General features: G+C 34.3%; 1 protein-coding gene across 1 annotated transcript in view; it reads left to right on the forward strand.

The window, feature by feature from the left end:
• The window catches only part of LOC144447400 (uncharacterized), a 67025-nt gene that overhangs the window by 24996 nt on the left and 18116 nt on the right, over positions 1-23913 (forward strand). Inside the window, exons 13-28 of the mRNA XM_078137412.1 lie at positions 5240-5491; positions 6758-6920; positions 7302-7426; positions 10438-10710; positions 11356-11481; positions 12355-12531; positions 13102-13284; positions 13766-13960; positions 15358-15606; positions 16417-16608; positions 18527-18709; positions 19873-20067; positions 20494-20742; positions 21037-21231; positions 21891-22082; positions 23637-23828. Coding sequence (XP_077993538.1) covers positions 5240-5491; positions 6758-6920; positions 7302-7426; positions 10438-10710; positions 11356-11481; positions 12355-12531; positions 13102-13284; positions 13766-13960; positions 15358-15606; positions 16417-16608; positions 18527-18709; positions 19873-20067; positions 20494-20742; positions 21037-21231; positions 21891-22082; positions 23637-23828 — 3141 coding nt within the window. The remainder of the gene's footprint in view (positions 1-5239; positions 5492-6757; positions 6921-7301; positions 7427-10437; positions 10711-11355; positions 11482-12354; positions 12532-13101; positions 13285-13765; positions 13961-15357; positions 15607-16416; positions 16609-18526; positions 18710-19872; positions 20068-20493; positions 20743-21036; positions 21232-21890; positions 22083-23636; positions 23829-23913) is intronic.

Here is a 23913-nt window from a genome sequence, read left to right on the forward strand (position 1 = left end):
TACAATCTGATGGGATATCCTGTGGTACAGGTAAACATACATACAATCATTTACTTTACAATCTGATGGGATATCCTGTGGTACAGGTAAACATACATACAATCATTTACTTTACAATCTGATGGGATATCCTGTAGTACAGGTAAACATACATACAATCATTTACTCTACAATCTGATGGGATATCCTGTAGTACAGGTAAACATACATACAATCATTTACTCTACAATCTGATGGGATATCCTGTAGTACAGGTAAACATACATACAATCATTTACTCTACAATCTGATGGGATATCCTGTGGTACAGGTAAACATACATACAATCATTTACTTTACAATCTGATGGGATATCCTGTGGTACAGGTAAACATACATACAATCATTTACTCTACAATCTGATGGGATATCCTGTGGTACAGGTAAACATACATACAATCATTTACTTTACAATCTGATGGGATATCCTGTGGTACAGGTAAACATACATACAATCATTTACTCTACAATCTGATGGGATATCCTGTAGTACAGGTAAACATACATACAATCATTTACTTTACAATCTGATGGGATATCCTGTAGTACAGGTAAACATACATACAATCATTTACTCTACAATCTGATGGGATATCCTGTAGTACAGGTAAACATACATACAATCATTTACTCTACAATCTGATGGGATATCCTGTGGTACAGGTAAACATACATACAATCATTTACTCTACAATCTGATGGGATATCCTGTGGTACAGGTAAACATACATACAATCATTTACTCTACAATCTGATGGGATATCCTGTGGTACAGGTAAACATACATACAATCATTTACTCTACAATCTGATGGGATATCCTGTAGTACAGGTAAACATACATACAATCATTTACTTTACAATCTGATGGGATATCCTGTAGTACAGGTAAACATACATACAATCATTTACTTTACAATCTGATGGGATATCCTGTAGTACAGGTAAACATACATACAATCATTTACTTTACAATCTGATGGGATATCCTGTAGTACAGGTAAACATACATACCATCATTTACTTTACAATCTGATGGGATATCCTGTAGTACAGGTAAACATACATACAATCATTTACTCTACAATCTGATGGGATATCCTGTAGTACAGGTAAACATACATACCATCATTTACTTTACAATCTGATGGGATATCCTGTGGTACAGGTAAACATACATACAATCATTTACTCTACAATCTGATGGGATATCCTGTGGTACAGGTAAACATACATACAATCATTTACTCTACAATCTGATGGGATATCCTGTGGTACAGGTAAACATACATACAATCATTTACTCTACAATCTGATGGGATATCCTGTAGTACAGGTAAACATACATACAATCATTTACTCTACAATCTGATGGGATATCCTGTAGTACAGGTAAACAAACATACAATCATTTACTCTACTATCTGATGGGATATCCTGTAGTACAGGTAAACATACATACAATCATTTACTTTACAATCTGATGGGATATCCTGTGGTACAGGTAAACATACATACAATCATTTACTCTACAATCTGATGGGATATCCTGTGGTACAGGTAAACATACATACAATCATTTACTTTACAATCTGATGGGATATCCTGTGGTACAGGTAAACATACATACAATCATTTACTCTACAATCTGATGGGATATCCTGTAGTACAGGTAAACATACATACAATCATTTACTCTACAATCTGATGGGATATCCTGTAGTACAGGTAAACATACATACAATCATTTACTCTACAATCTGATGGGATATCCTGTAGTACAGGTAAACATACATACAATCATTTACTCTACAATCTGATGGGATATCCTGTAGTACAGGTAAACATACATACAATCATTTACTTTACAATCTGATGGGATATCCTGTGGTACAGGTAAACATACATACAATCATTTACTTTACAATCTGATGGGATATCCTGTAGTACAGGTAAACATACATACAATCATTTACTTTACAATCTGATGGGATATCCTGTAGTACAGGTAAACATACATACAATCATTTACTCTACAATCTGATGGGATATCCTGTAGTACAGGTAAACATACATACAATTATTTACTCTACAATCTGATGGGATATCCTGTAGTACAGGTAAACATACATACAATCATTTACTCTACAATCTGATGGGATATCCTGTAGTACAGGTAAACATACATACAATCATTTACTCTACAATCTGATGGGATATCCTGTGGTACAGGTAAACATACATACAATCATTTACTGTACAATCTGATGGGATATCCTGTGGTACAGGTAAACATACATACAATCATTTACTCTACAATCTGATGGGATATCCTGTAGTACAGGTAAACATACATACAATCATTTACTCTACAATCTGATGGGATATCCTGTGGTACAGGTAAACATACATACAATCATTTACTTTACAATCTGATGGGATATCCTGTGGTACAGGTAAACATACATACAATCATTTACTCTACAATCTGATGGGATATCCTGTGGTACAGGTAAACATACATACAATCATTTACTTTACAATCTGATGGGATATCCTGTAGTACAGGTAAACATACATACAATCATTTACTCTACAATCTGATGGGATATCCTGTAGTACAGGTAAACATACATACAATCATTTACTCTACAATCTGATGGGATATCCTGTAGTACAGGTAAACATACATACAATCATTTACTCTACAATCTGATGGGATATCCTGTGGTACAGGTAAACATACATACAATCATTTACTTTACAATCTGATGGGATATCCTGTAGTACAGGTAAACATACATACAATCATTTACTCTACAATCTGATGGGATATCCTGTGGTACAGGTAAACATACATACAATCATTTACTGTACAATCTGATGGGATATCCTGTAGTACAGGTAAACATACATACAATCATTTACTCTACAATCTGATGGGATATCCTGTGGTACAGGTAAACATACATACAATCATTTACTCTACAATCTGATGGGATATCCTGTGGTACAGGTAAACATACATACAATCATTTACTTTACAATCTGATGGGATATCCTGTAGTACAGGTAAACATACATACAATCATTTACTGTACAATCTGATGGGATATCCTGTAGTACAGGTAAACATACATACAATCATTTACTCTACAATCTGATGGGATATCCTGTAGTACAGGTAAACATACATACAATCATTTACTCTACAATCTGATGGGATATCCTGTAGTACAGGTAAACATACATACAATCATTTACTTTACAATCTGATGGGATATCCTGTGGTACAGGTAAACATACATACAATCATTTACTCTACAATCTGATGGGATATCCTGTAGTACAGGTAAACATACATACAATCATTTACTTTACAATCTGATGGGATATCCTGTAGTACAGGTAAACATACATACAATCATTTACTTTACAATCTGATGGGATATCCTGTAGTACAGGTAAACATACATACAATCATTTACTGTACAATCTGATGGGATATCCTGTAGTACAGGTAAACATACATACAATCATTTACTCTACAATCTGATGGGATATCCTGTGGTACAGGTAAACATACATACAATCATTTACTCTACAATCTGATGGGATATCCTGTAGTACAGGTAAACATACATACAATCATTTACTCTACAATCTGATGGGATATCCTGTGGTACAGGTAAACATACATACAATCATTTACTTTACAATCTGATGGGATATCCTGTGGTACAGGTAAACATACATACAATCATTTACTTTACAATCTGATGGGATATCCTGTAGTACAGGTAAACATACATACAATCATTTACTCTACAATCTGATGGGATATCCTGTAGTACAGGTAAACATACATACAATCATTTACTCTACAATCTGATGGGATATCCTGTAGTACAGGTAAACATACATACAATCATTTACTCTACAATCTGATGGGATATCCTGTGGTACAGGTAAACATACATACAATCATTTACTTTACAATCTGATGGGATATCCTGTGGTACAGGTAAACATACATACAATCATTTACTCTACAATCTGATGGGATATCCTGTGGTACAGGTAAACATACATACAATCATTTACTTTACAATCTGATGGGATATCCTGTGGTACAGGTAAACATACATACAATCATTTACTCTACAATCTGATGGGATATCCTGTAGTACAGGTAAACATACATACAATCATTTACTTTACAATCTGATGGGATATCCTGTAGTACAGGTAAACATACATACAATCATTTACTCTACAATCTGATGGGATATCCTGTAGTACAGGTAAACATACATACAATCATTTACTCTACAATCTGATGGGATATCCTGTGGTACAGGTAAACATACATACAATCATTTACTCTACAATCTGATGGGATATCCTGTGGTACAGGTAAACATACATACAATCATTTACTCTACAATCTGATGGGATATCCTGTGGTACAGGTAAACATACATACAATCATTTACTCTACAATCTGATGGGATATCCTGTAGTACAGGTAAACATACATACAATCATTTACTTTACAATCTGATGGGATATCCTGTAGTACAGGTAAACATACATACAATCATTTACTTTACAATCTGATGGGATATCCTGTAGTACAGGTAAACATACATACAATCATTTACTTTACAATCTGATGGGATATCCTGTAGTACAGGTAAACATACATACCATCATTTACTTTACAATCTGATGGGATATCCTGTAGTACAGGTAAACATACATACAATCATTTACTCTACAATCTGATGGGATATCCTGTAGTACAGGTAAACATACATACCATCATTTACTTTACAATCTGATGGGATATCCTGTGGTACAGGTAAACATACATACAATCATTTACTCTACAATCTGATGGGATATCCTGTGGTACAGGTAAACATACATACAATCATTTACTCTACAATCTGATGGGATATCCTGTGGTACAGGTAAACATACATACAATCATTTACTCTACAATCTGATGGGATATCCTGTAGTACAGGTAAACATACATACAATCATTTACTCTACAATCTGGAATACTTCCTTCCCTTCACAATATCAGTTCTTTGCTCTAAAATTTCTGAATTTTTTTTCATGATATATAGTTTAGAGATATGATATATTGTCACTGTTTAATAAAATAAATGTTTGTCTCTGTAACTTCACAGTGGTTTTTCCAAATGATGTCATCCTAGCCAGTGATCCCTATCTCCATGGTATCTTTCAAATCAATTTGGACTCGCCATCTTTAGAGTATAGCGCCCTCGGTGTTGATAATATGTTGACGGCGTACCCACACAGTATTGATGTAGATCCAATCCTACAACAAATCTACTGGTCTGATATTGGTCTTAAAGCCATTCATAAATCTAATTTAGATGGAACACACAGACAAACCATTGTACAAGCAAATCTGGAGTGTAAGTTTGCTAAAACAACTTTATAGATGTTTTTTTTCTGAACTATGATATCTTGCTTAAGACTTCTGAATTTTCAGGTTTAATTTAAAAAAAAATGAAATATAGATTTCTGTAGCAAGTTTGTACTTTGTGTATAAATACTGCCTAGAGTATTTGACCAAAGCATAGGCATTGGAGAGGAAAAAATTTTTCTCCACTGTCTATGACCAAAGTGACTTAATTGTTTTATTTAAGTTAAAAGAGCACAAGCTGAGATGATACATTTTTGGGTGTAATTTGGGCAGCATGTTTAAAAGGTATTCACAGTATTCTACTTACTGAAGTAGAATTTCTTAACCATCACTTACAATTGAGTGAATTCAAACCAGGTATTAAGATATAACTGTTTAACAGTTTGATGACTTCATTTATTATATCCATACAATTGAAATCTGTACTATGCAATCAACTGTTCTAACAATGTCAGAAGATAATTCCAATATCATAGAAGACATTTATCAATTGTTACCATTATACTAAAATAGTTAGATCGATTTTATTTAAGCATTTTCATGGTGAGTGAAAAACTTATAAACTCAGCCTGTGTCACTCTCAGCTGTTCCAGATAAACAGAGTCAATGGTCAGTCTTTGTAATACATACAATGATAACTCTAACTATTAACCAAACAAACAAACAAACAAACAAACAAACAAACAAACAAAAACTAGAATCTTACCACTTATTTTTCAAAAGTTTTGTAACTAGGTTGAAAATGTGGGCCAGAATATTTTAATGTAATTTATCTTACAATGTGAACTGCTCATTCTTCATATGATTGAAGACATATACTAATGGAATGCCACATTAGTCATTGTAATAAAGTAATTATTAAAGCTGCACTAGCTGTGATTTGAATATTATGTCAAAAAAAGTTAGATATACGTACTCGTAATATCATATACCCTGAACAGTATTGAATAATTACTTGTCAGTAAATGTGTTTTTGCAGCTGTATACATGATGTGGTACAATTAATCCAAATCAAAATTGATTTCTACACCCAAAAATCACTGCCCCCCGAATGCAATCACAATGTCGATTTAATACTGTGCTTGGTAAAATAGACCTCTAATTAACATATGTCTAATTATTGGTATTTTATAACAATTTCAGTAAATAATATTATTGGTTGTCTGATTGATAAAAATAATAGCCAGGTTACAGCAAGTGCAACTGTCAGTTTTTCATCCAATCCTTTTGTGTATGTTTGTTTTCTCTTTCCCAGCTCCAGTTGGCCTTGCTGTAGACTATATATCTGGTTTAGTGTATTGGTCAGATTCAACTCAAGCAAAGATTGAAGTTATTGATCTAGAATTATCCAACAGAAAGACAATCACTAGTGATAATATTGTACAACCTAAACAAATTCTACTTCATTTACAAGAAAGGTAAAAGTATTTTCTGTGCTAACATTATTTACAATATTTTCAAGTACATCAATATTTGATAGGGGTATACTGTCCTCCAATATCCATTGGTAAAGAAATAAATGAACTATAATTTTGTAATAATATCATGTATAATTAATGTTTTTTGTAAAGGTGGTATTACTAGCCAAAGGTAAAATATATTTGTGTGTTCCCTCTCATTTTGTTTTTACTGGGTTGCTTTCCTAGCGACTTTCACTTGTTTCCCCCCCCCCCCTCTGTTACCATGGTTCCCAAACCATAGCAAAAAGACTGACATTTGTTCATGTAAACAGTATTTGTTTTGCAAGAATGGTTGTTCATGGATTGTGGAGAGTTGAAAGTTTTTTTTTTTTGGTTCAGATATCTTTACTGGTCAGATTGGGGTGGCAGTAAGATAGAGAGAGTATACCAAGATGGTAGCAACCGTCAGACTGTTATCTCAACTGATATATCCAGACCAGCTGGTCTTGCTATTGACTATACAGGTATGTAATGTGATATATCCAGACCAGCTGGTCTTGCTATTGACTATACAGGTATGTAATGTGATATATCCAGACCAGCTGGTCTTGCTATTGACTATACAGGTATGTAATGTGATATATCCAGACCAGCTGATTATACAGGTATGTAATGTGATATATCCAGACCAGCTGGTCTTGCTATTGACTATACAGGTATGTAATGTGATATACCCAGACCAGCTGGTCTTGCTATTGACTATACAGGTATGTAATGTGATATATCCAGACCAGCTGATTATACAGGTATGTAATGTGATATATCCAGACCAGCTGATTATACAGGTATGTAATGTGATATATCCAGACCAGCTGGTCTTGCTATTGACTATACAGGTATGTAATGTGATATATCCAGACCAGCTGATTATACAGGTATGTAATGTGATATACCCAGACCAGCTGGTCTTGCTATTGACTATACAGGTATGTAATGTGATATATCCAGACCAGCTGATTATACAGGTATGTAATGTGATATATCCAGACCAGCTGATTATACAGGTATGTAATGTGATATATCCAGACCAGCTGGTCTTGCTATTGACTATACAGGTATGTAATGTGATATACCCAGACCAGCTGGTCTTGTTATTGACTATACAGGTATGTAATGTGATATATCCAAACCAGCTGACTATACAGGTATGTAATGTGATATATCCAGACCAGCTGACTATACAGGTATGTAATGTGATATGTCCAGACCAGCTGGTCTTGCTATTGACTATACAGGTATGTAATGTGATATATCCAGACCAGCTGGTCTTGCTATTGACTATACAGGTATGTAATGTGATATATCCAGACCAGCTGATTATACAGGTATGTAATGTGATATATCCAGACCAGCTGGTCTTGCTATTGACTATACAGGTATGTAATGTGATATATCCAGACCAGCTGGTCTTGCTATTGACTATACAGGTATGTAATGTGATATATCCAGACCAGCTGATTATACAGGTATGTAATGTGATATATCCAGACCAGCTGATTATACAGGTATGTAATGTGATATATCCAGACCAGCTGGTCTTGCTATTGACTATACAGGTATGTAATGTGATATACCCAGACCAGCTGGTCTTGTTATTGACTATACAGGTATGTAATGTGATATATCCAAACCAGCTGACTATACAGGTATGTAATGTGATATATCCAGACCAGCTGACTATACAGGTATGTAATGTGATATGTCCAGACCAGCTGGTCTTGCTATTGACTATACAGGTATGTAATGTGATATATCCAGACCAGCTGGTCTTGCTATTGACTATACAGGTATGTAATGTGATATATCCAGACCAGCTGATTATACAGGTATGTAATGTGATATATCCAGACCAGCTGGTCTTGCTATTGACTATACAGGTATGTAATGTGATATATCCAGACCAGCTGGTCTTGCTATTGACTATACAGGTATGTAATGTGATATATCCAGACCAGCTGATTATACAGGTATGTAATGTGATATATCCAGACCAGCTGATTATACAGGTATGTAATGTGATATATCCAGACCAGCTGGTCTTGCTATTGACTATACAGGTATGTAATGTGATATACCCAGACCAGCTGGTCTTGTTATTGACTATACAGGTATGTAATGTGATATATCCAGACCAGCTGATTATACAGGTATGTAATGTGATATATCCAGACCAGCTGGTCTTGCTATTGACTATACAGGTATGTAATGTGATATATCCAGACCAGCTGACTATACAGGTATGTAATGTGATATATCCAGACCAGCTGATTATACAGGTATGTAATGTGATATATCCAGACCAGCTGGTCTTGCTATTGACTATACAGGTATGTAATGTGATATACCCAGACCAGCTGGTCTTGCTATTGACTATACAGGTATGTAATGTGATATATCCAGACCAGCTGACTATACAGGTATGTAATGTGATATATCCAGACCAGCTGACTATACAGGTATGTAATGTGATATGTCCAGACCAGCTGGTCTTGCTATTGACTATACAGGTATGTAATGTGATATATCCAGACCAGCTGGTCTTGCTATTGACTATACAGGTATGTAATGTGATATATCCAGACCAGCTGATTATACAGGTATGTAATGTGATATATCCAGACCAGCTGGTCTTGCTATTGACTATACAGGTATGTAATGTGATATATCCAGACCAGCTGGTCTTGCTATTGACTATACAGGTATGTAATGTGATATATCCAGACCAGCTGATTATACAGGTATGTAATGTGATATATCCAGACCAGCTGATTATACAGGTATGTAATGTGATATATCCAGACCAGCTGGTCTTGCTATTGACTATACAGGTATGTAATGTGATATATCCAGACCAGCTGGTCTTGCTATTGACTATACAGGTATGTAATGTGATATATCCAGACCAGCTGATTATACAGGTATGTAATGTGATATATCCAGACCAGCTGGTCTTGCTATTGACTATACAGGTATGTAATGTGATATATCCAGACCAGCTGGTCTTGCTATTGATTATACAGGTATGTAATGTGATATATCCAGACCAGCTGGTCTTGCTATTGACTATACAGGTATGTATTGTGATATATCCAGACCAGCTGGTCTTGCTATTGACTATACAGGTATGTAATGTGATATATCCAGACCAGCTGGTCTTGCTCTTGACTATACAGGTATGTAATGTGATATATCCAAACCAGCTGACTATACAGGTATGTAATGTGATATATCCAGACCAGCTGACTATACAGGTATGTAATGTGATATGTCCAGACCAGCTGGTCTTGCTATGGTGTATAGTGTGCAATGTGATATATCCAAAGAGTTGGAAGTTGGTGTAAAAAGCAATACTTAACAGTGAAGACACTGTCTAGTAACTCTACGTAATTACATCCTAAATATATATGCAGCCTTCGGTTAATGTTGGGTTTTTTATAAAACAAATTATTTTAATACCTTTTTAATATATTCACAGCAAATAAACTGTACTGGTGTGACTTTGCCCTCCATAAAATCGAGGTATGTGATGTAACAGGTGAAAATAGACAAATTTTGATTCAGTTATCCAGTGATGATGAACCATTTGGACTAGCAGTGTATGGTCAGTATGTTTATTGGACAGATTGGAAGAAGCATGGTTTATTAAGAGCTGATAAAGAAACAGGAAATAACATTGTTAGCGTTGGCCACCAAGATTTCACCATACTGTATGACATCCATGTACATCCACCAGCTAGTATACAGACAGGTATGAACATAGTAAAATAATCTCATATGCCCACCAAGTTAATTTTGTACAAAAATCTTCAAAACATTTAAAGAAAATATTATTGGAATTTTGATTGACTATAAAATTTTATCCCTTAATTTGTGTTGGAAACCATGGTAACCTAGTATTCATTCAAAGAACTTGATAGTCCAACTTTCATCTTAAAATTTGGAAGATATTATCGATGTCTAAAAATCAGTTTCAAAGAAGCTTTTAGTAGATGACATGATTGTTTAGGATGGAAGCTAGGGTATATACATTCTGACTTTGATATTAAAATTGGTAAGATTTTAACTCTGAAATAAATATTTTTACTGAAATGTGAGTTTTTTCTGTTATTAATTGAGACTGTGGATATTGTATTTTAGTATTTCTAAAGGATGAATATAGTTGAGTTTAGCCGTTTTCATTTCATAGATACAATTTTGATAAATTAAATCAATGATTGTAAAACTTTATATAGTGGCTTATTTATTGCCTAAAGGTTAGAATTATACTTGTAAAGATAAATTACTTCTAAGAAAAGTAGTGATGAAAATATAATAATTTGTTTCCAATATTGTCATGGCAACAGTTTTATATGTAACACGAAGTGTATCTCTGACTTGTCATTGTACCTTACAGGTAGTAATGATTGTTTGGTTGCTAATGGCGACTGCAGTAATCTTTGCTTTCCTACTCCAACTGGAAGAGTTTGTGGTTGCCCTGACAACATTCAAATGAAAGCTGATGGCATCACTTGTGAAGGAGGTAAAGTATGAAATAAGTGGTCTTTATAGATATTGTCAATTTATGTTTCATAAATTCTTGGGTTTTTTCTTTGTGCAGACTTTCATTATCAAAAGATTTAAGGGTTTGAAAAATAAACATTCAAGTAAACCAATACATTTGTTGTTTTTAGATTCCATGTAGCATGCCTTTATCTGTGTGTGTGTGTGACCAAAATATTGGAAATAAAGTAATTTTTACCAAAGACAAACAGACTTGTTTACTTTTCAAATCCATTACCCTTTATCTTGAGTCCATGCCTCCTATCTGAGGCATCAACTTTATAGTTGGACTACTGAGGTATTTTTACTACAAACTCAAAGAGATTCATCAGTTTGGTTTCATAATATAAATGAAGGTTATTTTATCACAAATAAGGAAATATTACCATGTCCAGAAGAAGTCAATTGAATCTAGACAAAATATTTGGAGAAGGTGATATTTTCGGCATGTGATAAAATAACCTTAATTTATATCAAAATAGTTAGTTTTCAACTTTTGGTCCTATCTTTATTCTGAACCTGGAGTGACATTTTTGACTTGAATATACGAGATTTATTGCCAAGTCTGCAAAATCATCACTTCTGTCTAATTTAGTTTCAGTTTTGTAAAGGACTAAATTAAGTTAATAAAACAAAATTAACACAGTGCATACAATTTACCAACTGTGAAAAAATGAAAAAATGACAAGATGGTAAAGATGAATTTTTAAAGTAGACATGTATAACCCTGGTTTTAGTTAACACGAATTATTGAAATATTATCAACTGTAGTGTACACAATAGTAGTAATGTTCATTCTTATCCATGGTGTTTTATTTTGATTTTTTCTTTTTTGGTCTAATGGCCATTGTAGTTCAGAGATGCCCAGCCCAGTTTCTGTATGGATCAGTGGCAACAGACTGTAGAACATTACCAGGCTACAGTTGTAATATACAATGTGATCCTGGCTATGAGTTCAGCTCTACATCTACTCAAATCACATGTCTAGAAACTGGCCAATGGAATTTGGACCCTTCTACTTTGTGTGCAGGTAAGATCACATATCTAGACACTGGCCAATGACCTTTGGACCCTTCTACTTTGTGTGCAGGTAAGATCACATATCTAGACACTGGCCAATGACCTTTGGACCCTTCTACTTTGTGTGCAGGTAAGATCTCATGTCTAGAAATTTGCTAAAAAATGGAGTTTCCTTCAAATCTGTGTAAAGGTAAAAACACATGCCTAGAAATTGGCCATTGGAATTTGGACCCTTCTACTATGTGTGCAGGTAAGATCTTATCTAGAAATTTGCCAATTGAGTTTGGATCATTTTACTGTGTATGAAGGTAAGATACCATGATACATTGTTATCATACATTACAAACAGTTTATATTATTTCTGATGGGCATAAAGCACTTAGATTAACTCTAAGAACGAGTGTTCTTCATTGAAAATAATGTTATGGATTCTTGAGAAATCTAAAGAAATGGGTGGGTATTATAGATTTGTTCTCCTGACACAGTTGAATAAAAGAGAAAATGTTACTTCATCTTTCTCAGTGTCTGTCTAATTTTCCACAACATTTAATGAGTTTCTGTGTTTTATTTTTTTAACCAGCCAAAGAATGTAGTGCCCTACCAGTACCGTCTCACTCTACTACAGAATCATGTCCACAACCCTCAGTGTATGGCATAGCATGTGTCTACCGTTGTGACATAGGGTATGTCGTAGCATCTGGTCATGAGACAAGAACCTGTCAGGCTGATGGATCCTGGTCAGGAGAACTTCTTATTTGTCAGGGTAAGTTAAACTATAAGACTTGGCCTCATGCCAAGTATGGAGTTCAAAGGTCAAATTAATGACCAATTCAAGAATTCAATAAAAGATGTTCATATCACTTTGATATGTTGTAACTTACATCTGATATAATATGTTATTGTTAGTATCTTGGTAGTAGTTCTATAATCAGAAATGAATACTTTATCTAGTATATTTCATGTGAATCAGTCAGCCTTCTTCAACTGTTACTATACATTGTCTATTAAAATAGAACCTTATACAATATACAGCTGAAGTGAATGAGTTGAAATAGTCTAGATGAATGATTTATCCTTTGACTACTACAAGATATTCCAGAGCAAGGAATTACACCAATACAGTACTTTCTATTTGTAATTTCATTTCAATATCTCTGCCACTCAACTGATCTGTTAACCTTGCCAATAAATCATCAACATTACTTAACAATTGTCATATTAAGACATTTCTTCTCATCACTCAGTTCAACAGTGTCCACCATTAAGCACACCAAACAATGGACTCTATTCCCTATCTACTTGCATAACAAGTGGTGGTGTATACAGTGATGTGTGTCAGTTGTCATGCCAACCAGGGTACCAACTACAGGGTGTGGCCTCAAGGAGTTGCTTAGCAACTGGACAGTGGAGTGATGATGGTAGTACAGCAACATGCAATGGTAATTTGATTTGTTGTATTTCATCTTTTGGCCATTGTATTAATACAACCTTTGGTAATGGCATGCAATAGCTGGAGTTCATACCCCACCTGTCTTATCTTAGAATTAAACCAACTCATATATACTCTAACAACCCTATGATTGACAACATATACATCAGTCTTTTCCCCATTTATGGCCAAACAAATCTCTCCTTACGTCAAAAGTGCTCAAAGGAGTTGATTGATGATGTTTAAAACTATATGTCAACACAATAATCTGTAAACTGTGATTACATCTTGTACATTGCCAACATTTTGGGTTCATTAATTAGTCCCATCAAACATATTAAGCTGGGTTTTTTCCCTAGTACACTGATTATGTCATGGTGATCAAGATTTTAAACTGTTAGTTTACTTACTATAAAGTTAACCCCTAGTTAACATGTACAATGCATAATTCTTGGTATTCTAACCATTTTCACTGAATATATTATTGGTTGTTTGATTGAACAAAAAAACCTCCAGTTAGAACTAGTGTAGCTTTAAATTGTTATACATTATCTGTTATATTTACAAATCCAAACAACTCAGTGAAGTTAATTCTTCTAAAAATCTTTCAGTTTACTCTGCCATAAAAACAAACCCAAACATTATCAATTCAGTACAATGGAATCACACTTCAAATAAATAATTCATAGTAATGCAACTTCAAGATTTGTTTGTAGAAATTGTACATTTACACTGATTTCATAACCAGTGAATTATTACTGTAATGATAATCACAATATCTTGTGCTAAATGTTACACACTGTAACCACAGCTACTGATATCATGTGATTAGTGTACTCCCTAGTATTATATAACATGTGTAACTATTCAACTTAACAGTTTTTAACTACTTTGAACTACATTACAAGTGGTACAGGTACACTTGAAATACTGAGTCATAATTGTAAAGTCACTTCAAGTTCGAGACAGACTTTGTATTTAATTTGGTGATAATGGCAATATATACACATAATGACTGTTAATACAAGGGAATGACTCTTCCCACTTGTATGGGTCCATAAAACTATGAATTTACAAAGTAAACATTAACATCCTGCCACCTGCTATCCCAACATAGTTTAAAAGAGAGAAAAGAACAGCAAGAATGGGGAACTATATTATTATGAATAAACAGAATACAATGGGCTGCTGCCATGGGGTTTCCCAACTGTTGCCAGGTACACAGACCACAGTTCAAAGACAGAGCTCACACGATTTGATGGTCCAACCCCTACTTGCAGTGTCACTCAAATCTGTGATTTGCTCACAGCTGGGTTGCTATGACATGGAGCCTGCCACCCCTACTATAACAGCTATGTCACTGTGTTGTCTCTTGGCATTAACTGCTGTTAACTTCTGTCTTTCTAGATGTGACTCCACCTGACTTTGGAAGTTCCTGTCCAGTAGATGTAACAGTCACAGCTCCAAGTGGCTTGTTATCAGCTGTGGTTACCTGGACCAGTCCAGTGGCTACTGATAACTCAGGACAACAAGTTACCATGGCTTCCAGTATGGAATCACCAGTTGAACTGGATAAAGGACAACATATGGTGACATTCACAGCTACAGATTCATCTGGAAATTCTCAGACCTGCAACTTTGATGTCACTGTACAAGGTACCAAAAACATGAAAATAGTTTTAAATATTTGTCATGCGTTATAATTTTGTTATTTCAGTCTTATCCATCCATCAAAGTGTATGATTACATAATATGGTTCAATGAATATAAAATTCATTATTTCAATATAGAATGTACCTCAGAAATAACTGTTTAAACTTTACACTAAGTCTTACTTTGTTTAAGAAAACTCCAACCAGTTACCACTTGTCAATTAAGAAAACTCCAACCAGTTACCACTTGTCAATTAAGAAAACTCCAACCAGTTACCACTTGTCAATTAAGAAAACTCCAACCAGTTACCACTTGTCAATTAAGAAAACTCCAACCAGTTACCACTTGTCAATTAAGAAAACTCCAACCAGTTACCACTTGTCAATTAAGAAAACTCCAACCAGTTACCACTTGTCAATTAAGAAAACTCCAACCAGTTACCACTTGTCAATTAAGAAAACTCCAACCAGTTACCACTTGTCAATTAAGAATACTCCAACCAGTTACCACTTGTCAATTAAGAAAACTCCAACCAGTTCCCACTTGTCAATTAAGAAAACTCCAACCAGTTACCACTTGTCAGTTAGAATCAATGAAAAAGCATCGAGTCATACAAAGTTATGAGATAGATGTCAAAATAATATCAAATAGACATTTGATGTCATCATGACAACACTATACGGTTGGTAGGTGTGGTGAGCACTGGGACTAGTACATCGATAAATCATAATTTATAATAAATTTAAATTTCCAATCCTAACTATGCAAGCTTATATCAACTGAGCCCTAGTATGGTGTTATTATTTTCATTAGTGTTGTACTGCCCTCAACTACCAGTGCCACTAAATGGCTATCTTAATTATCCACCATGTGATATGTATTATGGGATATTATGTCCAGTGTTATGTATTGAGGGGTATGAACTAAGTGGAACAGCTGACAGAAGATGTGAAGTGGACTCTACAGGTCAGCCATATTGGACAGGTACTGATGCTGTATGCACAGGTAAGTTAAATATCAAATACAGTTACTTGTGTCAATTTCAATATACATTGTTAGTATGCAAATCATTATAAGATTGTTTTTTTTCAATGAGTGCATTTGACATGAACTACAATGCATTTGATATAAATTGAATAGCTTGATATAAATGGCAACTGTCAACTAAATTATAATATTGATCCAAGTGATTTGATTGGTTTAAAGTGGCCACATGGATGAGGATTGGGTATTTATTTTGGATTTTCAATTTATAAAAACAATTTTATCTTGGCTTCCTACTTAAAAATCAATGTGACACAACATATGCCAAGTCTGTGTTTGGAACTAAATACATTGCAAAAAACTAAAACACATGTAAAAAGTTTGTTATTGTACGTACAATAAATAACAAACATTTTATACATATATTAATCTTTGCAATTTATTGAGTTACAAACAAGAACTTGGCATATGTTGTTTTTACATTGTTTTTTCAAGTAGGAAGCAATGATAAAATTATTTTATGAATTAAATATCTAAATAAATACCCAATTCTCATCCATATGGCCATTTTAACATGCATTTGTTACCTCTAGGCTGGATTATTGCAATTCCATCCTCTATGGATTACCAGACAAAGAGATCAACAAACTTCAACGTGTGCAGAACACAGCTGCTAGACTTGTTGCCAAACTACGCAAATATGATCATGTCTCACCAGTATTACATAATCTTCATTGGTTACCTGTACGTCAACGTATTGCATACAAAATCTTGCTCGTCACCTACAAGGCTGTCAACAAACTGTCACCATCCTACATCATTGAACTAAATACCCATACACAAGCCAATACGTGCCCTACGTTCTAGTACTCATCTTACACTTGCCATTCCACGTGTTGCAACTACCACGTACGGAGATCGCGCCTTCTCTGTTGCCGGTCCTAAGTTATGGAACTCTCTCCCAATCCACATTAGGAGAGCGGTATCGATCGAAACATTCAAGTCCCAACTAAAGACATACTTGTTTACAAACTTTTAGAACATACTATACTTTTATATGCAGTAATCAATAAGTTTTGTTTTTTAGTGAATTTCAAGTTGTCTTTTATAGTAATCAATAGTGAACGTCAAGTTTTTGGTTTTGATTTCTATGCAAATCAAGTTTGTGCTTTTTTTTCGCTTTTTTTTTCTCAGTATTGTAAAGCGCATTGAGGCTGTTGCGTAATGCGCTGATAAGAATTTATTATTATTATTATTATTATTATTAACAGCTATGATACATTTTGCAACATATCCCTGTATGCTAGCCCTGTAATGTAGGTTAATATGCCAACATTGCAATACACCGTCATTAACTCTTTGATGCAAACTTTTTCAACATTTTCATGCTATGTTTAAACATAGACCCTACACGGTAGTTTAAATTGAACAATAGTTGTGTTGACGACTCTAAAAGATTTTAGTCTAAATACTTCAGATTTATAGGAACCACACGCAAAATTATGCAAGTAAAATCGATCGAAGATCATGTACAATCAGGTGACATTTGACCGCCAATAATGTGACTAGCCATAGCACATGCAGGAATTTTTTTAAAGGAATGCAATAATTGAAATGCAGGGATATATAACTACTTATACAGCTCTCCATCTCATCTCCATTAATTCAACCATAGTCTCAATTCTATCTAATGGGACACTTTCCTGTTAATAGGACACTTTTTGCACGATGAAATAGTCCACAAACTCCACAAACTCATCAACCATCAATGAAACTGTCTGCAATTTTGTTAACTAAATTACCATGCCACTGTCATTCAACTCGTTTACATGCTGCCATACCTAAGACTTAGATTTTAGTTGTGTGCCTGTTCTTCAATAAAGTATGTGTAACTATAGTTGTATACCATATATTTAACTGTAGACCCTTTCTTGTACAGTAATTGAATGCCAGGAGACTGAGATGTCTATGAACAGTGTAAAATCTGGCTGTACTTCACCCTATACATACCGTACTGAGTGTATGTTTAGTTGTATAACTGGATACTACCAATCTGGTGGAGATACACAGAGAACTTGTCAAGCTGACAACACATGGTCTGGAACACCTATAGAGTGTACAAGTAAGTTTATATACAACTGTTAAATTTAGACCAATATCAATGATATAGTATAGACAGACAGACAGACAGACAGACAGACAGACAGACAGACAGATAGATAGATAGATAGATAGATAGATTTTTACAGAAATGAATAGGAATAAAAAACTTACTTGAAATCAATAGTTTAAATCTTTGTTTGAAAAAATGAAAGTTCAAATTACAACTAAATCATGCAACCTGAAACAAAACATCATTTAGCTCAACAAAAATCTTACTAACACTGCTACATTTTATCATTTAGCTCAACAAAAATCTTACTAACACTGCTACATTTTATCATTTAGCTCAACAAAAATCTTACTAACACTGCTACATTTTATCATTTAGCTCAACAAAAATCTTACTAACACTGCTACATTTTATCATTTAGCTCAACAAAAATCTTACTAACACTGCTACATTTTATCATTTGGCTCAACAAAAATTATACTAACACTGCTACATTTTATCATTTAGCTCAACAAAAATCTTACTAACACTGCTACATTTTATCATTTGGCTCAACAAAAATTATACTAACACTGCTACATTTTATCATTTAGCTCAACAAAAATTATACTAACACTGCTACATTTTATCATTTAGCTCAACAAAAATTATACTAACACTGCTACATTTTATCATTTAGCTCAACAAAAATTATACTAACACTGCTACATTTTATCATTTAGCTCAACAAAAATTATACTAACACTGCTACATTTTATCATTTAGCTCAACAAAAATTATACTAACACTGCTACATTTTATCATTTAGCTCAACAAAAATCTTACTAACACTGCTACATTTTATCATTTAGCTCAACAAAAATTATACTAACACTGCCACATTTTATCATTTAGCTCAACAAAAATTATACTAACACTGCTACATTTTATCATTTAGCTCAACAAAAATTATACTAACACTGCTACATTTTATCATCTGGCTCAACAAAAATGTCACCAGCAGTTCTACATATTATCATGTAGCTCAGATGATAAAATGTAGCACTGTCAGTCAAATTTTGTAGTGTCATGTTTTGTTTTAGATCTCGTAATTATCATTATTTTAAACTTAATTAAAAGTACCATAAATGAATATTTCATGCCAGTATCAAGTAAATTGTATTTCATTTCAGTTGAAACTTGCAGTACCATGACTTCCTTTCCCAATGGTGATATTTCTCCTCCTTCCTGCCTCGTCACTGGTGGTATCTATGGTGATACCTGTCATGTATCTTGTAACCAAGGCTACCGGCTCCAGGGAGCATCATCTCATAGTTGCCTAGAAACAGGACAGTGGAGTGATCCTGATGATGAACATGCCTGTGAAGGTCAGAAAAGTTTAATTTTTTAAAGTTTTGTGAAGAATGTAGAACAGTAGGCCATTTGTAAAGTTTGTTAGACATTAATATCCAACCTATGGAATTGCAGTTTTGGATAGAAACAGCATTTAGACAACATTTTCCATTCTTATACTTATTAGAAAAAAGTAATAAGTATTCGTAGGACATATTCATGCTGTGCTAAATGCTTCCTTTGCTTTGAAATGTGAGAAAACAGACGTTTTCCGAAAGCCTTCGGAATTTCCAAAATTACTGTGGAAAGTGTGAAATAGTACTGAAAACAATGTATGAAGACAAATATATGAAACTGATTTGACAACAATGCCTGCTATAGCAAAAACTATACAGACACAACATTACATATTGTTTTTTTATTAAAAAGTAGAAAACAATTAAATGGAAATTTGTTTACAGATGTAACTGCACCACATTTCAGTGGAACATGTCCAGATGACATGACTGTATATGCAGCAATGGGAGAGACATCGGCAGCAGTCAGCTGGACTGATCCCATTGTGTTTGACAACAGTGGACTTCCATTGACTGTCACTACATCCAAACCAAATGGTGTGACCCTGAATGAAGGTCAACACAGTGTTGTCATCTATGCCACTGATACAGCTGGTAACCAAGCAACATGTAGATTTGATGTCATGGTAACAGGTAACTCAGATTTATTTATAGGTTTACTGGTAATACTCTGAGTGCAGGCCATTATGTACTTGTTACTTAAAGGGGAACACCACTTCATTGTCATAAACTTTGGGTTCTGGAAAGTCATTGCATGATTTCACATCACAGACATTTTGCATAATTGCCAAAAAATAGTGTAAGTATAGAATACAATTGATTTATACAGGTGCATTGGTTTTTGAAGTGCTACACTTGGAAATTACTTATACTGACAAAGCCGTTAACAAAAACATTATATGATTTTATTATTTCATTAAATTCTAGTAATAAGATGTCCAGTGCTGTCTGTACCACAGTATGGTAGTATAACAGAAACTTGCACAAATCACTATGGTTCACAGTGTCACTTACAATGTAATATTGGATACAGTGTAAGTGGTGACAACATGAGAACATGTCTTTCCAACTCAGATGGAACTAATGTCGGCTACTGGACAGGAGATAACACAATATGTCAAAGTAAGTAATGTTATTGTTCACAGTGTCACTTACAATGTAACAATGTAACATTTGGTACAGTCTAAGTGGTGACTATGTTAGATGGAAGTAATGTTGGCTACTGGACAGGAGATGACACAATATGTCAAAGTAAGTAATGTTATTGTTCACAGTGTCACTTACAACGAACATTTGGTACAGTCTAAGTGGTGACTATGTAAGATGGAAATAATGTCGGCTACTGGACAGGAGATGACACAATATGCACTTGCAATGTAACATTGAATACAATCTGAGTGGTGAATATGGTAGCATATGTAAGGTGGAAGTAATGTTAGTAACTAGACAGGAAAGTAAGTCACTGTATGCTTGAGATATTTGACAGGAACAAAGGATAGGTGAGTTGGGAGAAAATTGTCAATCAAATGTCTTTCATTTATGCTCCAATGTACATTTATTAGATAATAATGGTAAGAGTTTTTATTAGTGGATAAAATACTAGTATTACCTGTGTGAAAGTATCAGAATTTACACTTTGTGATTTCTTTGGCATTTTTCTACCATTATTATTACTGTAGTAATGATAGCAGAAATATTGTAACAGTTACCATGGTAACCAGTGGTTAGTGTGTAAATTTTTGAAAAATAATTGTAAAGATTGGTTTGTTTATATTTTGTAGTTGTGATGTGTGTACAACCTATCCTGGCACCACATAGTATTGTGCAAGGCTGTGACATCACCCAGGAGTCATTACCATATAACACCAAGTGTCAATATCAGTGTGACCTTGGCTATGAACCTGTCAGTGGATCTATTGAGAGACTTTGCCAGGCAAATGGAATGTGGGATGGAATGGAGCTAATATGTCAAAGTAACTAGTTTCACTTGTATTATCTTAAATCATACTAGATAATCTTCTTGTGGTACAATATATTGATATGATATGATGATATGATATCTTTTATTACCCGATCAAGAATCATTGAAACCTGACGGTCCTGTGGTAAGGTGTATTCACAAAGTATCTTGTTTACTGCCATAGGGCTTTTCTCCTGATATGACCCTCATATTAGGGCGATATGACCCCCCCCCCCCATTATCACATACATATACACATACACTCAGTTTGTATTATCATACATATACACATACACTCAGTTTGCATTATCACAAACATGTACACATATGTACACTCAATTTGCATTATCACATACATGTACACATACATGTACACTTAATTTGCATTATCATTTACATATACACATACACTCAATTTGCATTATGACATACATATACACATACACTCAATTTGCATTATCACATACATATACACATACACTCAGTTTGCATTATCACATACATGTACCACATACACTCAGTTTGTATTATCACATACATGTACCACATACACTCAGTTTGTATTATCACATACATGTACCACATACACTCAGTTTGTATTATCACATACATGTACCACATACACTCAGTTTGTATTATCACATACATGTACCACATACACTCAGTTTGTATTATCACATACATGTACCACATACACTCAGTTTGTATTTTACGAATTAGCTTTAGTCATTGCTCTTTTAATGAGTAATTTGTTATAATCTACAAGCTGTCTTCTGCATTTTTGTCCTTCGTATTTTAAGAACATTTAACCATCAATTTTTATATGTCATTTGTGCCCTTTCTTCTGAGACATTTTATTTGTTTTTTCTTTGTTCTTTGTTTTTGTAGCTGTCATATTATTTTTCAGGTTTATAGTTGTTAGTTTGTTGTACAATGCGCTGAGACGTAGTGTAGCTCACTTCTTTAAGAATTAAACTAATAATAGTAATAAATAGTCATTGTTAATTGGATTCATATGACATATCCTGAAATGCTTCTGTCTTAGGACGTCTGTGATAAATGGCCAATATTGGAGTGATTTAGGATGTCTGTGCTAAATGGCCAACATAGGAGTGACTTAGGACATCTGTGATAAATGGCCAACATTGGAGTGATTTAGGATGTCTGTGCTAAATGGCCAACATAGGAGTGACTTAGGACGTCTGTGCTAAATGGCCAACACAGGAGTGACTTAGGACGTCTGTGATAAATGGCCAACACAGGAGTGACTTAGGACGTCTGTGATAAATGGCCAACACAGGAGTGACTTAGGACGTCTGTGATAAATGGCCAACACAGGAGTGACTTAGGACGTCTGTGATAAATGGCCAACACAGGGGTGACTTAGGACGTCTGTGATAAATGGCCAACACAGGGGTGACTTAGGACGTCTGTGATAAATGGCCAACACAGGAGTAAACAATGGATAACTGATTCTGCAATTTCTTTTGTATACAGTGAATATAGATAATTGTAAATCATTAATTTTATCAAATATTTAGATTTTCTTTTTAAATTCTACCAACAGTCAAATCATGTACATCTCTACCTGCACCTGTCCATGGTCATGTGATACCAGATAGCTGTCAATCACAGAGTTACTATGGTGACCAGTGTGTTTATAGTTGTGACAATGGTTACCAAGTAAGAGGCATACTGTCCCAAGAGTGTCTTCATGATGGAACTTGGACCCAGTCTGGGTTATCTACTACATGTCTTGGTAAATCTAATCTATTGATTGTTTGGAAATGCCAATATTCTTATTTATAAATTGTCAGGAAATAATTGCCTTTAATACTTTTTGG

This window comes from Glandiceps talaboti, chromosome 16, assembly GCF_964340395.1.
Source record: "Glandiceps talaboti chromosome 16, keGlaTala1.1, whole genome shotgun sequence".
In the NCBI taxonomy this organism is placed as follows: domain Eukaryota; kingdom Metazoa; phylum Hemichordata; class Enteropneusta; family Spengelidae; genus Glandiceps; species Glandiceps talaboti.